Source organism: Haplochromis burtoni, unplaced genomic scaffold (genome assembly GCF_018398535.1).
Source record: "Haplochromis burtoni strain Fernald_Lab_line unplaced genomic scaffold, NCSU_Asbu1 Contig_312, whole genome shotgun sequence".
NCBI lineage: Eukaryota > Metazoa > Chordata > Actinopteri > Cichliformes > Cichlidae > Haplochromis > Haplochromis burtoni.
Window position 1 is genome coordinate 631,507 of NW_024582673.1, and position 22,543 is coordinate 654,049.

The 22,543-nt window shown below is 40.0% G+C and overlaps 1 protein-coding gene across 2 annotated transcripts in view; it reads right to left on the minus strand.

Moving 5' to 3' along the window:
* pih1d1 (PIH1 domain containing 1) overlaps positions 1-22,345 on the minus strand; it is a 29,067-nt gene extending 6,722 nt beyond the window's left edge. The window contains exons 1-10 of one of the 2 annotated variants that reach the window (XM_005941777.2): positions 22,250-22,345; positions 19,339-19,429; positions 15,832-15,889; positions 15,514-15,702; positions 13,513-13,574; positions 13,276-13,357; positions 11,949-12,045; positions 11,726-11,752; positions 11,559-11,646; positions 10,773-10,916 (exon numbers count right to left, since the gene is read on the minus strand). In XM_005941777.2, the coding sequence (XP_005941839.1) occupies positions 10,773-10,916; positions 11,559-11,646; positions 11,726-11,752; positions 11,949-12,045; positions 13,276-13,357; positions 13,513-13,574; positions 15,514-15,702; positions 15,832-15,889; positions 19,339-19,419 (828 nt within the window). In that variant the 5' untranslated portion in view covers positions 19,420-19,429; positions 22,250-22,345. The other variant, XM_005941778.2, reaches the window with a different exon arrangement.
* Between the last annotated feature and the right edge of the window lie 198 nt (positions 22,346-22,543).

Consider the following 22,543-nt stretch of genomic DNA (forward strand, 5'->3'; position numbering starts at 1 on the left):
CATGAAGACACTACGGGCATGGTGACTGTGAGGATCTGGGGGAAAGAAAACAGAAACACATCGTACAGCAGGTTAAAAGACTGAATTTGACTGAGTTGTGTGTGTGTGTATGTTTGTGCAACGTTAAGCTGTTCTTTGCTGGTGTGGTTCCTGTGGCTGCTGCGTCATTTGAATTCTGAACTGTTACTCGTCATCTCACGTTGTGCAGTCTGCTAATTCACTCATTTTTTTACTTATTTCAGATTTATTTTGACTGTTCATCATTTGGCACTTGCAGATTTGGGTCGTACATCACCACCTGCTAGCATCTCCTCCTCTTATTCCAGAAAGCATGTCCAACAAACTGTAACGGATCAACTCGCAACTCGGATGTTCTCGAGCAGAAAACTCCAAAACGTCCGAGTGTTTATCCTGAGTACTCCTACATCAGTAGGGAAAGAAAGCATCCAGCAATGCAGCTTTGAGATCAGGATTCACCATGGCAACAGGTAAATGAAGGGCTGACCATGATATTTATCAACCTCATTTCATTATTTCTGAATTATTAGATAAAAATGATTAATGACATTCACAGGAAACCTTGCTTTAATGCTCCACAGTTTTCTAATCTGATCTAATGTCAGCCTTCACTGATAGATGTTGGCTCTCTAACAGCCACAGCAGGGATGCTTTACTGAGTTTCTGTGATACCCAGAGCTCTGTAGTCGTTACACGTTTAGCTGAAAAAATGCAGGGCAGCTGCATTTAAAAGAATGTTTTAACACTTCACCTCAATACGGATGTATTGTACTTGGTCCAGCCCAGAGTCGATCATGACCAATTGGCTAATCCACCACCTTTCATTGTTTATACCGTTACAAAAACAAACAAAAAACATAAAAATGAAAAATCACCATCGGCCCACCGGGGTGGCCCGATGGCCAGTCCAGCTGTGCGGTCAGCTGGTGGGTAACAGGCATCTCGGAAAACGTTAGAGCACTTATGCAAATATGTGACGTCTTGATAAATCGAAAATACAGTGGCTTGCAGAAGTTTGAACTTTCCCACATTTTGTCACATTACAGCCACAAACATGAATCAGTTTTATTGGAATTCCAGGTGAAAGACCAACACAAAGTGGTGCACACGTGAGAAGTGGAACGAAAATCAGACATGATTCCAAACATTTTTTACAAATAAATAACTGCAAAGTGGGGTGTGCGTAATTATTCAGCCCCCTTTGGTCTGAGTGCAGTCAGTTGCACATAGACGTTGCCTGATGAGTGCTAATGACTAAACAGAGTGCACCTGTGTGTAATCTAATGTCAGTACAAATACAGCTGCTCTGTGACGGCCTCAGAGGTTGTCTAAGAGAATATTGGGAGCAACAACACCATGAAGTCCAAAGAACACACCAGACAGGTCAGGGATAAAGTTATTGAGAAATTTAAAGCAGGCTTAGGCTACAAAAAGATTTCCCAAGCCTTGAACATCCCACGGAGCACTGTTCAAGCCATCATTCAGAAATGGAAGGAGTATGGCACAACTGTAAACCTACCAAGACAAGGCCGTCCACCTAAACTCACAGGCCGAACAAGGAGAGCGCTGATCAGAAATGCAGCCAAGAGGCCCATGGTGACTCTGGACGAGCTGCAGAGATCTACAGCTCAGGTGGGGGAATCTGTCCACAGGACAACTATTAGTCGTGCACTGCACAAAGTTGGCCTTTATGGAAGAGTGGCAAGAAGAAAGCCATTGTTAACAGAAAACCAGAAGAAGTCCCGTTTGCAGTTTGCCACAAGCCATGTGGAAGAAGCTGCTCTGGTCAGATGAGACCAACATGGAACTTTTTGGCCAAAATGCAAAACGCTGCACATCACTCTGAACACACCATCCCCACTGTCAGATATGGTGGTGGCAGCATCATGCTCTGGGGGTGCTTCTCTTCAGCAGGGACAGGGAAGCTGGTCAGAGTTGATGGGAAGATGGATGGAGCCAAATACAGGGCAATCTTGGAAGAAAACCTCTTGGAGTCTGCAAAAGACTTGAGACTGGGGCGGAGGTTCACCTTCCAGCAGGACAACGACCCTGAACATAAAGCCAGGGCAACAATGGAGTGGTTTAAAACAAAACATATCCATGTGTTAGAATGGCCCAGTCAAAGTCCAGATCTAAATCCAATCCAGAATCTGTGGCAAGATCTGAAAACTGCTGTTCACAAACGCTGTCCATCTAATCTGACTGAGCTGGAGCTGTTTCAAAGAAGAATGGGCAAAGATTTCAGTCTGTAGATGTGCAAAGCTGGTAGAGACAGACCCTAAAAGACTGGCAGCTGGAACTGCAGCAAAAGCTGGTTCTACAAAGTATTGACTCAGGGGGCTGAATAATTACACACACCCCACTTTGCAGTTATTTATTTGTAAAAAATGTTTGGAATCATGTCTGATTTTCGTTCCACTTCTCACGTGTGCACCACTTTGTGTTGGTCTTTCACCTGGAATTCCAATAAAACTGATTCATGTTTGTGGCTGTAATGTGACAAAATGTGGGAAAGTTCAAGGGGGCCGAATACTTTTGCAGTAAAAGTTTATTTGTGACCAGAAAGAGTAATATTTAAACTCCGCCACTCTGCGTTCCCTCCGCCACTGCCTCGTTTGAGTTTTGGACGAAATGCATTCTGGGATATTTGCCTGGTTTGCTACAGTAGCTGCAAGCTGATTGGAGACCAAAACAGCCAGTTAGATTTTTTTGCATCCAAGTCTGTGATTGGTTGGTTTTGTGACACACTTCTAACGGTGTACAGAAAGAGTTGAGCGCACATGAAGCAGAAATGTTGTGAGCGCGAACGACACACTGAGAGCAGGTCCGCAGAGATCTGAGCAAGAGCAAATGCCAACAACTGAGCGAGAGGGGCTGCTATTGTGAGTGTGTGGATACTAGCAAACACTGAAATACATTTCTTGCATGCAGAAATTAATTTGTTCGCTCAAAATCATTTTCTCCTCAACACACAACATTTTTTTACGTGTTCTCAGAATAGAGGCACTAAAACAACGCCATATTTTCCCATCAGTGTGATCACTTATACATCTAACGATTGGTCACTGATCAGTGTGTAGCATATTATAAAGGGGAAACTGACAGTCTCTGTGGACTAGCGCTACCATCTCACACTTCTGTTTAATCATTTGTCTGCTTGACGTTTATTCAGCTGTGTAAAAACTAAAACTTTAATCTCAGCCAAACCGATTTACTCAGGAACAAATAAAACACTGAAAAAAGTCAAACAATAACATTTTTAAGTTATCAAAGTGACTCATATATCATGTTTAACCTGAGTAGCGAAAAGGATGTGCAGGGAGTTCGTTGTTCTTGCCAGTTCTCGTGAGCCTTAACCCCGGCTAGCTATCGAGCTAGTGGGTAACAGACGTCTCCGAAAACGTCGGAGCGCTTTTGCAAATATGTGATGTCTTGATAAACTGAGCAGATATTTGAGGTTTACACAGCTACATTCTCGCCTGAAAATATGTTAAACGTTTATTTTGTGACCCAGAAAGAATAATAAGAGTAATATGAAAATAAATAGCTGCGGGAGGTTCCGGTGACGTCACCATCCTGAATGGCAGGCTGAAGCAATAGCTCCCTCGCGAAAAAAGTTATTTCGCCCCTTCAGAACATCAAATACTAGACCTACAAATAATATTCGAATAGATGAGAAGGGCAAGAATGGGGAAGACGCGTGCAAACAAAGAAACCACCGCAGCAGAAACTGCAGATGCAGAAAATTCGAGGAGCAGCTCTCTTACGAAGGGACAAGAAGGCGAAGCTAATGCTAACCCAGCTCTCTCAAGTGCCGACGTAAGTTTGACAAAAATCCTGGAGGAGATTCGGGACTTCCGAAAAGACATAAAAGAACAATTAACTGATATTAAATCAGAGATTACCAGCGTTAATCAAAAAATAACGGAGGCAGAGGCACGAATTGAAAAAGTGGAAGACCGTGTCCAAAATTTGGAACAGACCCTGAATAAGATGATAAAAGTCATGCATCAACAAGAAAATAAGCTACTTGACTATGAAGGAAGATCCCGACGAAAAAATTTAAGGATCTATAATGTCCCGGAAGGAGCCGAGGGCTCGTCTATGGTGGACTTTTTGGAAAAACTACTGCGGGACACTCTGGAGATAAACCCTAACGAGGAGTTTGGCATCGAGAGAGCACATCGGGCGCTGGCATCAAGACCAGCCGGAGACAGGCAAGATAAAACGCGATCAATAATAGTCAAATTTCTCCGCTATAGGGTTAAAGAAGAGATCCTACGTAGAGCTTGGGAAAAGAAGAAAGTTTTTCTGAATGGGAAATTAATATTCTTTGACCATGATTACCCTCCAGTAGTACTGCAGAAGAGAAAGGAGTACGTAGAGGCGAAGCGGGTGTTAAAGCAGAAAAATATCCGCTTCCATACTCCGTTCCCGGCAAAACTACGAGTGTTTTATGAGGATGGAATGTCTGTATCAGACGGCGGAGGAGGCGACCACAGACATGAAGGACAGAGGGCTTCCAGTTAATGTGACTACATCGAAGGAGAGCCTGGTCGAACAGCTGTCCCGTACCGCCTGGGAAACCAGGAGAGGATCAACTCAGCGAGGGACAGACGACGAACGAGAGAAAGATATCAGGGCGAGACTGCGAACCTTCAGAAGACAGACCATGCCCTTGTCAGAGGAGCTATAACGTTAAAATGAGGTAAAAATACGCGGTGTTAAATATATTTCAAGATGTTTGGGTGTATATCTTTACCCCAATTGGATGAGATTATACAGATATAAGCGAGAGACGCATAAGGGCACACCTTTTGTGTAATGAACAACGACTTTGTTTTCTTCCGCCTCAAGTGCCATGATGGGGGCCCTCAGCCCATATATGGGAGAGGCTTTCCCTCACAGCTAGACGTTTTTTCTAGCTCTTCCCAGGGTCATTTATCAGAGACCCCAGCCTTGGAATCACAGTTTTTTGTTTGTTTTTCTCTGTATTGTTATTTATGTTTGATATCTTTGTTTGTTTAGGGAGTAGATCTGATAAGTTTCATTTTATTTGTTCCATGGACATACGTTGATTACATATGGCTAGTGATAAAGTAAAATTTCTATCTTTCAATGTTAATGGGCTGTTAAATCCAATTAAACGTACTAAAATCCTAACTAAAGTGAAAGCAGAACAAGCCCATATAGTCTACTTACAGGAGACCCACTTGACAGATAAGGAGCACGTAAAATTAAAGAGAATGGGTTTTACTAATTTGTTTTTTTCTTCATACAAATCAGGACATAGGAGAGGAGTTGCAATCCTTATTTCAAGCAAATTAAACTTTGAAAAAGTATCTGAAATGGGTGATAAAGAGGGCAGATTTATTCTAGTAAAAGGAAAAATAGATGGGAATTTGATCACCCTTTTAAATGTTTATGCCCCGCCAGAGAGTGATATTAGCTTCTTCCAAAGGATTATTAATATTATGGTAACAGAAACAGAAGGCCTTTTGATCTGTGGAGGGGATTTAAATATACACCTGCAGCCAAAATTAGACTCGTCTAGCAAGAAAACACACGATATGAAATCCCCATATATCAAAGTGAATGCACTTCTTGAGGAGGTAGGATTAATTGACATATGGCGAGACCTTTTTCCTAATAGAAGGGACTATACTTACTACTCTGCTCCACACTCTCTTTATACAAGGATAGATTATTTCATAACATTTGGTAAAGATAAGGATAAAATACATACTTGTGGAATTGGGACGATAGATATAAGTGACCATGCACCAATATACTTATCCATTGATTTTAACCTACGGTTAAAAAATAATACATGGAAACTGAACTCAAGTCTATTGAATGATTCACCTTTCAAGGCACAAATTAAATCAGAAATTAATCTCTTTTTAGAGTTCAATGATACCGGAGAAGTAACACCCCCCATACTATGGGATACTCTGAAGGCGGTCCTAAGAGGGAAAATTATAGCAATAGCTTCATTTAGGAAAAAAGATAAGAATAGAAAATTAGAAGAGTTGAGTAAGAAACTAAAGGAATTAGAAAGAAGACATAAAAGGGACTCAACACAGGATATATTAAGGGATATCAAAAACATTAGGAACGAAATTAACAATCTAGCCACACAAGAAATCAAGAAAGATTTAATGTTTTTGAAACAGAGACAATATGAAAGTGGCATTAAATCTACCAAAATATTGGCGTGGAAATTGAAAAAAAAGATAGCGGAAAATACAATTTATAAAATTAGGGACCCAAGTACAAAAGTGATAAAAAATAAATTAAATGAAATACAGGAAGCCTTTGAAAGATTCTATAAAACCCTATACTCTGAAGCCCCTGGCGGGACTGAAGCTCAGATTGATAGCTTCCTGAACCCTCTAGACTTACCCACTTTAGATGAAGAACAAAATCAAGCAATGATAATGAACATAACTGAAGAAGAATTAAAAGCTGCAATTAATAGGCTTAAATTAAGTAAATCACCAGGACCAGATGGTTACACGGCAGAGTGGTATAAAGAATTTAAAAAGGAACTGATACCTGTTTTACTGCCTACATTGAATTGGGTTTTGAAAAAGGCACAAATGCCCCCCAGTTGGAAGGAGGCAATTATCTCAGTTATACCAAAAGAAGGCAAAGATAAAATGGAATGTGGATCTTTCAGGCCAATCTCCGTTCTTAATGTGGACTATAAACTTTTCACATCTATCATGGCCAAACGGCTAGAAGAGTTCCTACCAACACTGATATGTAACGACCAAACGGGTTTCATACATCAACGCCAAACACAGGACAATATACGAAAGACACTACATATTATGGACCATATACAAAAACATAAAATCAAAGCAATTGTGATGAGTGTAGACGCTGAAAAAGCCTTTGATTCCGTCAACTGGAAGTTCCTTTACAGGGTATTATATAAATTTGGCTTTCATGATACGATTATTAAAACTATACAAGCACTATATGACAATCCTACAGCCAGGATTAAAATTAATGGATGCCTATCTAACAGTTTTACCCTAAAAAGGGGCACTAGACAGGGCTGTGCATGGTCACCGTTACTTTTCGCATTATACTTGGAACCACTAGCTCAATCCATCAGGCAAAATAAGGACATTAAGGGAATTTCTATCAAAGGGACACAATATAAACTGGCTTGCTACGCGGATGACATTCTGATCTACCTTGGACACCCAACATATTCTTTACCCAAGCTGATGCAGTCATTTGAACAATACGGCCAATTATCAGGCTATAAAATTAATATAGGTAAAACCCAGCTACTCTCATATAACTACAGCCCACCAGAAGAAATAAAATGTAGTTACCCTCTGGTATGGCAAACGGAGTTTTTTAAATATTTAGGCATAAATTTACCGAAAGATCTTACAAAACTATTTGAACAGAATTACCTACCCTTATACAAAAAAATAAAGGAAGATATAGTAAGATGGAACTTAATTCCTTTCTTTAGCTTTAATTCAAGAATTGATTCTATTAAAATGAATGTATTGCCAAGATTTTTGTATCTATTTCAAACCCTACCAATAGAGATTAACCAAAGTCAATTTAATGAGTGGGACAAAATGTTATCTAGATATATATGGCAAGGTAAAAGACCAAGGGTTCGCCTCAAAACTCTACAGCTGGCTAAGCAAAAGGGAGGATGGGGCCTCCCTGACCTCAGATATTACTACTTTGCAGCGCAGATGAGAGCAATAATATGCTGGTGTAACCCATCATACACTGCCCAATGGAAAACCATTGAGGAACAAATGCTGTCTATTCCTATTCAGGCAACTCTAGCTGACAATAATTACAAACCTATATAAAAAACACTGATAACATGTGGGTGAAAAGGACCCTTAAAACATGGAAACTATTATAAAGGAATATAAACTCGAGACCAATATTACAGTTCTTAAATGGTGTGCTTACGACTCAGAGTTCAAGCCTAATGAATTGGATTCTAGATTCAAGGACTGGACAGGTAAGGGCATAACAGCCCTGTGTAGTATAATGAAAGATGGAAAATTGTTCAGCTTCGACACGCTTAGAAAGACATTTTCATTAGAAAAACAAGACTTCTATCGATATTTGCAGTTAAGGCACTATGCTGACACGAAGATGAGAAATGTAACAATGACAAACACACGCTTGATGGAATTGTTTATAAAAAGCTATAACTCAGAAACTATTGATAGAATTGTATCATGTCTGTATAAGGGTCTAATGGATTTGAAACCACATTCGACTTCATATATTAGAACAAAATGGGAGAAGGAAGGAGGGATAAAAATATTAGAGGAAGAATGGACGGCAATATGGAGGTATCAGTGGATGTGTACCAGCTCACAAAAGTGGAGGGAATTCGGCTGGAAGTGCCTAATTAGATACTTTACAACACCTTCTCAGAAGTCTCATTATGATGATAACTCCCCTGCTTGTTGGAGGAACTGTGGAAATCAAAGTGCAAATCACTACCACATTTTTTGGGACTGCTCTATCTTGAGGGATTATTGGAGAGAAATACATAATGCCTTACAGGATATCTTTAAATGTGAAATACCCCTCGAGAGTAAGACTATGTTCTTTGGATATATACCTCAGGAATGGCCTAAATATGATAAACATTTAGTAAATATTCTACTGGTGGCCTGTAAAAAGAGTATCACCAGAAAATGGTTATCCCCAGAGAGCCCAAACATAAGTACATGGATGGAAATCACAATGGAAATCTATAACATGGAAAAGATAACAGCTTCTGTTAACCACAAGCTGGAGAAATTTACATCATACTGGGAAAACTGGGTCAAATATATCACGCCTCATAGGCCAGATTTTATTTTTACAAACCAATAACTATGATGTATGTATATATATTTATAGGATCACCCCCTACTCTTCCTCCCAAGTATTCACACTTTGTCGCAACTCCATGAGAAACAAGGAGGGTGGCAGATAGCTGCACTGCTTCCCGAGGGGCAGATCAAATGTGTTCATCTGACCTTACTGCACATGGAGATTACTTCCTATTGGATCACTTCCAAACATTTTGTCTCGCCAGAATATCTCGTTTTTATTCATCACCGTAGGTGTCGATACATTTCATCATAGTTATTGTCATCACAGAAAAATAGGTAGTTTGATGAAAACAAATCAATGAAATTAACAGTGGTTGTGTTTTTTGTTTTTTTTTTTGTTTTTTTTGTTTTCTCTTTTTTTTTTTTCTTTTTTTTTTTTTTAGTTTTGTTTTGTTTGTTTTTTATTTTCGGATTATGTGATTGTTTCAATTGCTTCTATAGTTGTAAATATTCTTCCTTTATGACTTGGATGTAAATTAAAATACTACTTCAGTATCTAAGACAGATAACCTAAGTATGAAGAATGCTTACATGATGTACATATTGTGAATGCCTGTTTCTGAAACCTTAATAAAAATATGAATTAAAAAAAAAGAAAAAGAAAATAAATAGCTGCCACCATTGTTGGAAACTGAGCTGGGCCGCGCTATGAATTCTGGGATAGGTTGGGCCACAAAGGATACACCCGACCAATCCTTCAAATCCAGGGAAATGAAGGCCGCATTTGGAGGAGTCTTTGAATTTGGACACCCTTCATCGCGACACTGTAAAGTAATCGGCCTACAAATGCGACCTCCGAAGGATGCGGCCCCTAAATTTGGACACAACTACAATACCGGACACAGCTTCTTCTTCTTTGGGCTTAACAGCAGCTGGCATCCTTGTACATGCAGTGCTGCCATCTTCTGTTTCAGTCCGTTATTACACTCTTAAATCCTACTACTTATTCCTGCGTCTTTCAGGATCTTGCAAAGCTTCAAACGACGCGTCGACTATTAAATTAGTCGTCAACGATTTTAATGGTCTAGACTATTTGTGGCAGCCCTACTGTGGACATCATCACTGTCCACAGAGTCTCAGAGTTACAAAGATGCAGAGCAGAGATCTTTTTCTGAGACGATATTAAATCTGTGCTGTCTTCTTATAGTTCAAGGACTGAACAACTATTAAAGTGCTCGTGTTAAGGACACAAAGTTACAAATTAACATCTGACTGGGACTTCAGTGACTGTAAAAACATAATCTTTTACAGATCAACTTGCTCTTGAACTGAACCTGCTCACTCTCTTAGGCCAGAGTGAGCAGTAAGATGAGTTTACTCTCTTTCCAGAACAGAAAACCAGAGTTTCCCTAATGTGAAGGTTAAACAAACTAACCAACCAGCTTCCCGGAATAAGGCCCACACAGTGTGTTTTTGTCTGAAGTTTCTGAGGCTGACACACTGCTCTTGCACTAAGGAATGTGTTGCAATAGCAATGATATTGCTGTATAACATTTCTATAGCACATTAATATTTAAACTGGTGTTACTGCAGGCGACATGACATGGCACAGCTTGTAGTCTGAAGCTTGCACGTTCTTCTTGTGCCCGTTTTGAATTTTCTTCAACTGCTCTGTTTTCTCTCCAGAGTGAAAGGATGTGCATGATGGGTTAAAAGGTTTTACAGAATGACCTCAGAGCACATTTAGTCCTACGCCAGTTTCCAGAAACATAGCTACACTTAAAGTGATGCTGACCTCAGCAAGCTTGCTGTTGCTGGTGGCACTGCTTGGTAAGAAGCTCGTGTATAAATCCCAAAACAACAACGGGCATCGAACACAATCCTGTATGTGACAGGGTCCAAGAACAGGGTGGATATTTTCTGTACCTGTGTGCTGCTGTTGTACTGTGCCACGCTGTTCTCCTGGTCAACCAGGAAGGGGTGGAAGATGTCAAGATGGAAGAGCGAGGGCTGAGCCGTTAACACCAGTCGATCCTCCCCCACATCCAGAACCAGAGAGCGAGACGACCCCTGTGCAGGAGACATCAACATATCATATCATCGTGTGTAGGAGCAGAGCTGTCGATCTCTACTTTTAAGATGGTTTTGAGCAAGAATAACTAAGAAAGCAACTTTTTAATTTTAGCCAACTGGCACCGACCTCTCCAGCTGTTTGTGGAGGCCATCAGGTACATGTGACTATTGTAAGCTTGGTGTAAATATTTAAACAACAAGATAGGCATATTTTTAACTTTATGCTGGACTTTGTTAAATGGAGAGTGGTTTCCACACTGAAGTGTAAGTTAACCACTCAGGTTGTTTCTTGTTTCTGATATATTCAAAGACAAATATATCAGTGTGTTTTGGACAGACGTACTGCTCCTCCTCTATGTTTTCTCTAGGCTGGGGTAAAGCTCAAGGTAAACGCAAACCCTAACACTTAGATATATACACACACCAGTGCCTTGCTAAGACACCTCAGCTCTGTGACAGCAACAACAAAAAATGACCTTCAAAACATTTTTAATCTCATCTTATTTTCCCTAACAGCAAAGTAAAGCTAAAATAAACCAGCCTGTATTTGAGGATGACGTCTACCCTGAAAGAAACAGGTAGGCAGAGAGGACTGAAATAAATGTGTGGTTAATTATGTGTGTTTGTTTAATATCTCACCACTCCGGGAAGCTTTATCTCTGCAATCAGATACTCTGGTTCACCAGCAGGAGGCTCAACAATTATCGTGAACTCTGGTCTGCGCAAACTGAGGAAAGGGTTGACATTTCAGATCACGTTGCTTTTCGTGGAAAATGAGACAAACAGGACAATTAACAAAGGTTCACCTCTTAGTGGTTGCGGGTGACTTCTCCCTGCGGGATGAAAGAAAGCCAAAGAAATTTCAACATGTGTTGCAAATTATACAGAAACAGATTCCTGTGAGTCCTGAAAGCTGAAACCGCAATAAACTACAGCAGTGATGCAAATTGGCCTGCATCTTTATTGAGTAAGCCGAGTGCAATGACGTGTGTCAGTGTGTTTTCTGTTGAGCACAGCGGGGGTACATACGGAGGCTGCAGCTCTTCAATGACCGGCCTGCTCTTTGTGCGGATATTCTGCTCACTGACAGAACCCAAAAACTTTCTGTTTTTCAGGACCTTCCACTCTGCAAAAACACACACAACAAGTAGGGCTGGGTATCGTCACTGATTTCTAGAATCGATTCGATTCACAAGGTCCTGATTCGATTCCAATCGCGGAAATTTTGCCTCGGACAGTCAGAAATATTATAATTCTTATCATGCATCAGTACATTTCCATATTTTTATATCTATAAAAAAAAAGCTGACACTTCTGAGACTTTATCAAAGGTGTGAGCATCACAGCAGAGGCCTTTGTGTCAAAGTAACTGAGGATAAAACACAGAAAAACGTGAAGGAGATTTTCCTGGCCTGGGATTTTATAGTAGATGACCTTAAAAATATTCTGCAGTAGATCAAAAACAGAAGAAAACCATGAATCAGCATGTGAACATTACCTGATGCTGCTGAAGTGAAGCAGAGCAAAGTTACAGAGGTTTTATTAGAGACACAGTTAAGCATTTTGCAACTTAAATCTATTTAGTAGCCGATTAAACAGCAGAAATGAGGCTTTCTTGTCAGAAGTAAAAAACACAGCGGCCGACAGCGCTGTGAACAACGGTAGACTGGTGGGTAATAAGCAAGCGAATAATGCAGAAAACAGATTTTTAGATGGGAAACTGTTCATGAGAGAGAGAGAGAGAGAGCTGTGCATGAAGTGTGATTTTATCGTGGTGGAAGCAAAACAGCAAAAGTCAGAGTGAATTCATGACGATGTTTGTGTGAAGCGAAATGTGAAGTTTAGTTTGGATCTTCTTTTGCTGCTGGTTCAGTCAATATTGTTTGGAGAGATAAAACCTGCAGCTTCAGAATCAAAAGCAAAAAGGACGTAAACACACAGCATGGACCCACCGAAACATCAACATCAGTGCGCCGGCGGCTTTCAGCCCGACCGTGTCCGTGTTCGTGTCGTCAGGTGAGAAAGGCGACATCTCACTGATTCTGATGCGTCGGCGGTCCGCGCTTTGTGTTTACGTCTTTGTGCAGAATAAGCTTACATGCTCTGGTTTGCTGTTTTAGCTGTTTAGTGGTTGTTGAAATTTTGTGAGGTTTAACCTGAGATTCTGGCGTTTCGGGCAAAATAAATTTATATTTAAAAATCGATTCAGGATTTTAATGAATCTGATAATATGGCGTTATTCAAGCTAGACTCGATTTTAATTGGAAACTCGATCATCGAAACCCACCCCTAACAACAAGCGCGGAGTACGTCCAGAACAAGAATTATTAACACAGACACACACAGACACACTAACCTCTACTCAGCTCCAGATTGTATTTGTTTTCTAAACCCTCTACAGACACGAGGATAACAAACTGCTGGAATAAGGGATCCTTCTGCAAGACAAAAATCATACAACACTTTTTATGCAGAGTTTATAAATTAAGAAAGTTAATGAAGGTCAGTGCAATGAGGAGGAGTCAAAGGAATATAAAATAAAAAAATCCTTTTTGATTGCAAAAGGAAAACAACCACATGCACATGAACACACCTGACACTTCTGGAAGAAGTCCTGGTTAATGACAACGTCATAAGCTGTGCAACCCTGAGAGCCTGAAACAGACAAAGAAACATTAAAAATATTTTCACCACAACACAGGAAGCTGAAACGCTTCCATCCTGTCGGCAAATTGAATCAGGAAAGACGATGAATACAGACTGATGTTGTGTAGACCTTAGACCAGTCAGTCACAACATTAAAATACACAACTGAGAGATGAGGTAAACAACACGTACATTGTTACAATGTTACAATGTTATCGTTATTCAGAAACACTGTTTCATTAACCTTTAAATTAACCATTGGCCTTCATTCATTCTGGTCGGTGTGTGTACACCATCGTATATACACCAGGCTCAGTGCTCACTTGCCAAAGAATCACAGACTCTTAGTTATTGTTCTTGGTGATTTTAACAAAGGAAGCCTCAGTCAGGAACTCCCCAAATAAAGACAATTTTAATAAATCCAGGCAGTGGACTAAAATGTAACTTATGATCCTGCAAATGTGCCCATCTGTGCTGGAACATAGAAGTGACCAACAGCTCAGGTTAACATACTGGGTGGCAAATAAACCAGCTCTCAACCTTTTCAAACTCTTGTCACAACATGTTACTGAACCTAATGTGTGCAGGGTGAAAAACTTTCAGCAGGGCTCGCAAAATTTCAAAATCCCTGGTAGCCCTTCGGGCAGGGACTCTTCGGTTTTTGGTAGCCCAAAATAAATTTAAGTAGCCCGAATAAAAAAAGAGCAATTTTTGATTGATGTTTTGTTTCCTGTTTTGTTTTCGTTACAATATTATACATTAAAGCATAATATTGTAACGGAAACAAAACATTAATCAAAAAATTGTTGAAAAACAAATTACAACATTGTATAAAAATTACAATCATCAACTCAAATACTTGGTTCTAATTGAACAGAAAGTTCTATGAACTTGTAAGAACTGTGTAGGACATGGATCAGTCTGTGTCAGATCCTGAATTTGAAATTTCCACTGAAGTCACGGGTAAGAGGCAAGTGGAACCAAGATCGAGGCCATTTGCTTTTTGAAGTTTGCAAAGACTGCTAAATTTTGCCAGTGGTCGTTCACTCTTTGCAACATAGTAGCTGTTCTAAACAGATTTTTCAGGTTTATTTTTAGTCTGTTATTTGCAATTGGTGTTTGTTCTGGGAAAGATATTGCAGACTGAGCAATTATGCATTTGTTGCATTTCTCATGGGTTCTAATGGGGGCCTTTCTTAAAATGACTGGTCCCAGTAACAAAGGCGCTTGTCGACTCAGAAATCGAGAGAAAACCAACAACACACCCAGCAGAACATTATGTTATTTACACGGGTGCACATAAGTGGTCCGCATGTGCGCATTCGCTGTCAAAATAAAAGACGCGCACCAGATAAGAAGTTGCAACGCGCGTTTGCGTCCATATAAACAGCACTGTTTTTGTCCGCTAGAGTGGGATTTTCACGGCACATTCTGCACCACATCTCTGTGCGTTCATCATTTGTTTGAAGCCAGCTCACCTCCTGCAACAACTTTTCCAAGAATACATGCTTCTTTTGTGGTTCGGACTCCTTCTGACATTTGTTTGGAGGTGGAGGAACACCAAAGTAATTGCTTAAAGGAGCTTCTTCGACATCTTTAAGAGTTCTAAACAAATGTCTGTCCTCCTCCAGAAAATCTTATGTATGCAAACACGCGTTGCAACTTCTTATCTTGTGCCCATTTTTTATTTTGACAGCGAATGCGCACCTGCGGACCACTTATGTGCAGCCCTGGTTATTTAGCTCGTCATATTGCAGCCACAGAAATTATTTTGTCCATGAAACATAAAGCTGCACTTTCTTTTTGCCTTATAGTCTGATTTGTCATAACTTCTCCGTTTTGTGGTAAGCTTTTCTTTGGCTGTCACTTCTTCACCCTGACCTGTCTTATTTGGCTCAGCAGAACTAAAATATATATCCTGCTGCTTTTACGGTTTACGGTTACGTACTATTGTCTATTTCTGTGTGTGGCTCTCCAAGACTCATGGGAACTCGAAAGCCGCTAGGATCGTCTGATTGGAGCAGCTCCACAAGCTTCTCTCTGGACAGTTCTGGAGGAGGCGGGACTGAGTTCGACTGACAGACGTTTATAAATACCTTCTCCTTGTTTGACTCTGAGAAAGTCTTCACACACATGCCTGACACGTGGGACAGGAAAGGCAAAGGGAAAAACACACAAAAAGAAATTTTTGTATTAATGAGCAAACTTAGAGTATTGTTCCAAAATGTAAAGATTATATATACTATCTATCTGTGACATAGCTCACCAGGCTCCGGTCGGATTACTTTGGAGTCTGGACTTTCACTGTTGATCTGTCCAAGGGTCTAAACAAATATTACACATATTATTTATTGTTTGGCAAACTCACAGCAAAGAAAAAACACCTGTAACATCAAATGTCATCTGTGATTCTCACAGTTTTTGTGCATGGAGATTTTTCAATAACATTTTCTGTACAAATTTATTTTCCCAAGATCGAACAGAGGACAATATAAACAATGCAAGTTTTCTGAGTGCACTTTAAATGTCACAGGCCAGCTCTGTTTATGGGTAGGCTTCTGTTCACATGTTCACATGAACGTCTCAATATTCAGCACAGCTATGACTTTTGATTTTAGCTGCAGATGGTTCTACATGACGCGTAGTCATCATCTGGAATGGATATATGCCAACAATGTCTGTGCTTTCTACTCGAGCAGTGATGAGCTCTTCTGTTTATTTAGAAAAAGAAACACCTGCTTTATTTGGAGAAGAAAATACAGAGGAAACCCAGATGTCCCAGTTTTCCCACTGGGACTTGAATGCACCGTACATTTTCTGGATCTGCGGAAGGCTGGAGGGTGATATCTGTCTCAAAACCACATGTGGGCCTGCAAAGTGACTTGTGCATATCATGCGATTGGTCCATGTGCATTTAAGTTATTGTAAGTGAGCGAGGTATGTTACTAGCTGTGTCCCAATTCAGGGGCCGCACACTTTGTAGGACCCGGGCTTCGTGGTCTATGTGGGCCGGGTACTCCGAAGAGCGAGGAGGGCGGAAGTGCGAGGCTTGTGAAATGGGACGATCTAGCCTCTGTCGTGCTGCTCAGGTTGCCTAGCAACCATGAAAATAACCGCTAGAAAGGTTTCATAAGCATTGTTTGACAGAAATGAAGGAAAAAAATGTTTTTTGTTCATTTGTTTTTTTATGAATGTTCCTTGATGTCACTCATGAGATTAGTCTATTACACTTTGGTAATGTAAATATAATATGGCCAATATTATATTTATTATTATATTAATTATGATTTATCACAGCAGTGAGCTTGGACTCTGTTTCAAATACTGAGCTTCAGTAAAGATTCAAGTTGATTCAAGACTGAATTCACAGAAGATGAAACTATCAGAATGAATATGAAGGATGAACAAAATCTGGAAATAGATGAAAAACACATACCACAACCAAGAGTGAGCACCAAGGGGGGAGAGAACTATCAGCATATTATTGGTCTTTATTGGCAGGCACAAGCATAAATACCTGGGACGCCATTGGCCCATTTATCTAGGTTATATTATAGACTTGACAAAGATTGCCCACTGAAGTCTAAATCACAGGAAACAATGAAAAAGAGAGAGAAGACATCCAGGGAGGAGTAGGGATGGGTATCGTTTAGGTTTTATCCAATACCGGTGCCAAATCGGTACTTTTGAAACGGTGCCGGTGCTCAAACCGGTGCTTAAAGAATGGAGAACACAAAATTGGTCCAAAAACCTCTCATGTTCAGCTGTTTTTTGTAAAAATATAACAATGTTAGCCTTTTCTGCAGCTATGGGGCATATATGGCATCACTCTTGGCTGGAAGCAGTGCTTAAACAATGGAAAAAACACAAACTTTGTCCAAAACCTCTCATGTTTAGCTGTTTCCCACTTTTTCTTTGGTCATTTTAGCCTTTTTGGCCAGGGTGAAGGGAGTATCTGCCATCAAACAAGAGGACAGCCGTATGTAGCTATGATGATGTTTGCTAGTTCACCTTACATGCATTAATGTAATAACGTGGTTAGCCTACTCAACGTAAATTACACACGCAGAAAAGAACTGCTGCTGCCACCATCATCCGTCATCATTTCTGCTACACTGGCAGGGCTAGGGGCCAGGACTCTCCTCTTCCTGTTTTTGGGGGATGTTGCATAACAGGCAACCCACCCGCAGTAGATGTGCTCGGTGTGAGGTCTCGCAGCAAGCTATCAAATACGGCGCATTTCTGGGCTTTTAAAAAAAACGCTATGCGTCGCCAGGTGTTTCATCGGATTTGAGGTGTTACCTCCTTTGACAGTATCACAGTATCAGCTTAAAGCACTTGTTGCAGGCTGCTGAGTTTGCATATTTTGCTGTGAAGTACAGCCAGACTTTGACCGCTTCACCTTGGACATTTTTAATCTGTAGCTCTGCTCTAACTGAACGTATGTACCTGGCCCCGCCTACTATCCTCGGAAACGTAAAATGATTGGCTAGAAAGGAAAAAAAAAGCACCGAAATAAAGCACCGAAATGTGCGCTGCTTTTCGGTCTGGTTACTACCGTTTATGTCAGCACCGGACACCGGTACCCATCCCTAGGGAGGAGAGAGCTGTATGCAGCATGTAAGAACTGATGAAGGCAGGAATCTTTCAATGTTTATACAGTTTCCTATTTTTCTATCAAAATATTAAGAAACACGGGGTTGCTCAAGACTTCTGTACAGGACCCTATATTTACTGTTCAAGAAACCCACCGTTTAACATGAGTGCTTTAAGTTTAATAAATAGAACTTTAATCTCAGTAGTGAAAACACAATTGTGATTAGGATTTTTGACATAGTCAGTCAGTCCTACTATGAAAACAGAGTTTTAGGGACAGATGAGACCAACACTGAACCGCTTTTTTGTTGACAATGAAAAAAAGAAAACACATTCCACATTTATCTCATATATGAGTCATAATAGTGAGCTCATAATGGTGCAGCTGCATTATCATTGTGAAACAAAGAGCTGTGAATGATAGCAGCATATCACAAGAAAATAACAGAACATCTGTTTGTAGACAACAGAGTTTGGCTGATGCAGCAAGACAACACATCTCAGTCTGTAACGCATCTTTGACGAGAGGCTGAGTCTTTCAGGGCTGACTAGCAGTTACTGCAAATGCTTCCATTGCATTTCACCCACACATATGAAACTAATTTTCCTCTATGACCAAATGTAACATTTTGTCAGATTTTTGTTTCTCATGTAGCACGACTAAGTCAGAGGGCCAGCTTTGCCTCAAAACAATTCACCTTTGTTCCTTTATTGTGTTTTACTATTTAACACCCTGTGGGGATTTCTGTCTCCAGCTAGGATCGAACTGCTACCACTTGCCAAGTACAGTGGAACCCCGACTTACGAATATCCTGTTTAGTGAAAAATTCAAGTTACGAAGGCACTTAACGGCAATATTTCTGCCCGTGTTATGGCAAAATGCCCGCGTAACGAAATCCGCTGGCTCTGATTGGCTGAGCCCAGAATGCCCAGAATGCCCACAATGCGTTCCGAATCATGTGCCAACCCCCTTGGCTTTGGTACTTGCACTTCGTTCCACTTGAACGACATATTGTTGTTGAAGTTAGCAATTAGCCTGTAGCCTATCGTTCACTCAAAAGGCACGATGGGTGCTTCGACTTACGAAAGACCCTCGGGAACGAATTCATTTCGTAAGTGGGGGTTCCACTGTAAATGCGTTGCCATGTGATCACAGTTAACATAAAAGCAAACTTACCTGTAACAGTAGTTGCTGATACAACTCTTCCTGTTGCTGTAAGTCCAGCTCAGAGTTAAGAAGCGACGAGTCAGTCATCATTCAGCAACTCCTACAATCATATAAGAAATCAATTGTTTAATTGACTCATTTCTAATAATAACAATGTTACTAAATTTGCTCATACTTGCAGCTATTCTCATAAACTTTACAAAACACTGACAACCACAAGTCCAAAACAACCAGTTTCAAGAGGCAGATTTACAGGCAGAAGCGTAAAGCTGTGGTCAGAAATTTATGCACACTCATCATCTTCATCATCAGTGGACATTCAGCCCCATGAAGGTCTTGGTAATTTGGGCTTTTTAATCCTTAATTGTTTTTTCCAGGGTGGAATGATTGTGCAGTATACATCTTTAATAAGATAAAATGGATGTGTAATGTAAAATGTGAATACAACCTCAAATATCTACATATCCCCACTAATACTTGGTTCAGTGTCTCTTAGCAAGTTGCTCCTCAACCAGACGCTTTTGATAGCCATCAGCAAAGTGCTGCACAATCACGTCACCAAAGCGTGTTAAAATGTTTAATAATGCACAAAATACTAGTTTCCGCCATTGCTACCTCTGAATAGCAATAGCAGGTGCATCTCCTTTCAGTAGATGTTGACCTCTGACCTTGAGGTCAAGGTTATCGAGGTTCAAACTAGTCTGAGATTTTTAGTAGATGCATCTATGGTGTCAGTTTGAAAGTCATGGCATTCACAAACTACTCCATCAGCCTTTTAGAGCTCAAGGGTGAAAAAACATTGTACTAATTGGTGCATGCACCTGCATGGAGCTACTGCATTCAAAGATAATGATTGAGTTTTTCTCCCACTGTAGCCAAAGCGCTTGCTCATAGGGGTTTGTATGACTGTTAAGTTTTTCTCATGTATGTATTATTGTAGGGTCTACCTTACAAAATAAAGCGCCTTGAGGCAACTGTTCTCATAATTTGGCGCTGTATAAATAAATACATAAATAAAATTGAATTTAAAAAAATAATTTCACTTATGGATCAGTTCATGGGCATAATTATGTGTCATGTGCAAGGTATGAAATTTCATGCAGAAAAGTGTATGGTAGTGTCCTACCCTGGTACCACAGATCACACATTAAGAACAACACAGGTAGCAGATCTACACCAGAGAAACACAAGCACTGAATTCACAGAAGATGAAACTATCAGAATGAACGTGAAGGATAAAAAAACAGAAACAAATATGAAAAAAAGATACCACAACCAAGAGTGAGCACCAAAGAGCAAAAGAATTATCAGCATTTTATTGGTCTTTATTGGCTGGCATCACGTATAAAACATCAGGTCATGACCACACGGCCATTAACGCATAATGCACCACAGACAAGCATAAATACCAAGGATGTCACTGGCCATTTATATAAGTTACATTATAGGCTTGACAAAGATTGCCCACTGAAGTCTAAATCAGGCCTGGGCGAAAGAGAGCAGGCATCAATCCCACAGGAAACAATGAAAAAGAGAGAGAAGACATCCAGGAAGGGGAGAGCTGCACGCAGCATGTAAGAACTGATGAAGATGGCCAGAGAGATGATGTCATGTTATTACACTCAGTCTGACAGCTGATCACTTTTGCTCAGTTAGAGTTGAATGTGGTAAAAGCTACAAGACAAAGGTGCTTGTGCACATGGACGCGTGCATGACCAATGAAGTCTCCTATTTAAACAAGTAGCGCTACACCTCTGATCTGACCCATACACAGGGCTGTGAAAAAGTATTTGGCTTAGCTTTTTGCATATGTCACACCTAAAGGTTTTAGATCATCATAGTAATTTTAAATATTATACAGATTAACAGAGTAAACACTAAAATCAGTTTTTAAATGATAATTTTTATTTATTAAGGTCAAAAAACTATTCATACCTCCCTGGCCCTGTGTGAAAAAGCATTGCATGATGTTATTCAAGATTCAAGAGCTTTGTTCTCAATACAGTAACATACACAGTGTACAGTGTACCGGAATTCTGTTTCCGGTACACTGGAAACACAGCCCCCCATGGTGCATTTACAAGTATATATCATGCCAATATGTTCAATTCAATTCAATTTTATTTGGATGTAGCAAAATCTTTGAAGAATGTCTCCAGAATGTTAGCAGTTTATACCAAATAAAACATCAGATGAGCATGTATTAGGGTGGCCATGAATATAACTAGGCAGCACGCCAAGGTATAACACTGCATTTCATATCCTTAAGGTAGCAATATATTGTCTGTCACACACACTTTCAAAAATGGAAAAATGCTGCCACTTTTTGCTGCTTTGTGATAACAGAATACCATTTCTTAACTATCAATGGACTAACTGCAGCTGCCACTGAATGTAATATTTGACAAAAACAAACCCTCCCATCATTACTGGCAAGACCCATCACAGGTAACTTGGTTAAGTGCTAAAAGTTGTAATTGCTTTTCTTCAACAGGCTCGCGCAAAACCGTGCATACGACTTAAATAAAGTTCAGTTTCACTAAATGGATGAGGTTTTATAAAGTGGGACGCTTAAACATTAGCAATGCTGTCATTTCTACTGCGTTCACGTCAGAGAATTAAAGTGAACACAATAATAATATTAGTAGCAAAACTGACACTATTAGGTGTACAGCCAAACTGGCGACTATGAACTCTTTCATGTTCCCAAAGCGCAACATAAAACTACTGGCTAGATCGTAACTACTTGTTTATGCACATGTTTGTCCATGTTGCTACCCGTATAAACACGTTAGCTTAGCCTTAGTTTACTAGCTTACCAGCCGAAAACCTCTCCTTTTAGCTTTCCGTTTCCTGTCATTTTCACTTCTGTTATGCAATTTATTATGTTTACAAGGTGCGTAAATAGATGTCTGTTTACCTTGTTTCTCGTGCCAGTAATCGCTATTAGATGTCGCGCAGTTGTTAGACGTCACAGCGTTCCAATGGCAACTTCCGAACCAGAAATTTCAGAATAAAATCATCCATAAACTTTTTTTTTTTTAATTTTTTTTATTAGTAATATAAACATACAAACAAAATGCACCATATATTACAGATTCAGAGAATAGACATTTCTTACATATTAGCAACTTTCATACATAGTGAAAATAAAATATAAAGATGGGGTCACATAATTTAACAAATTATTAACTCACTAAATCAAAATCTTCCA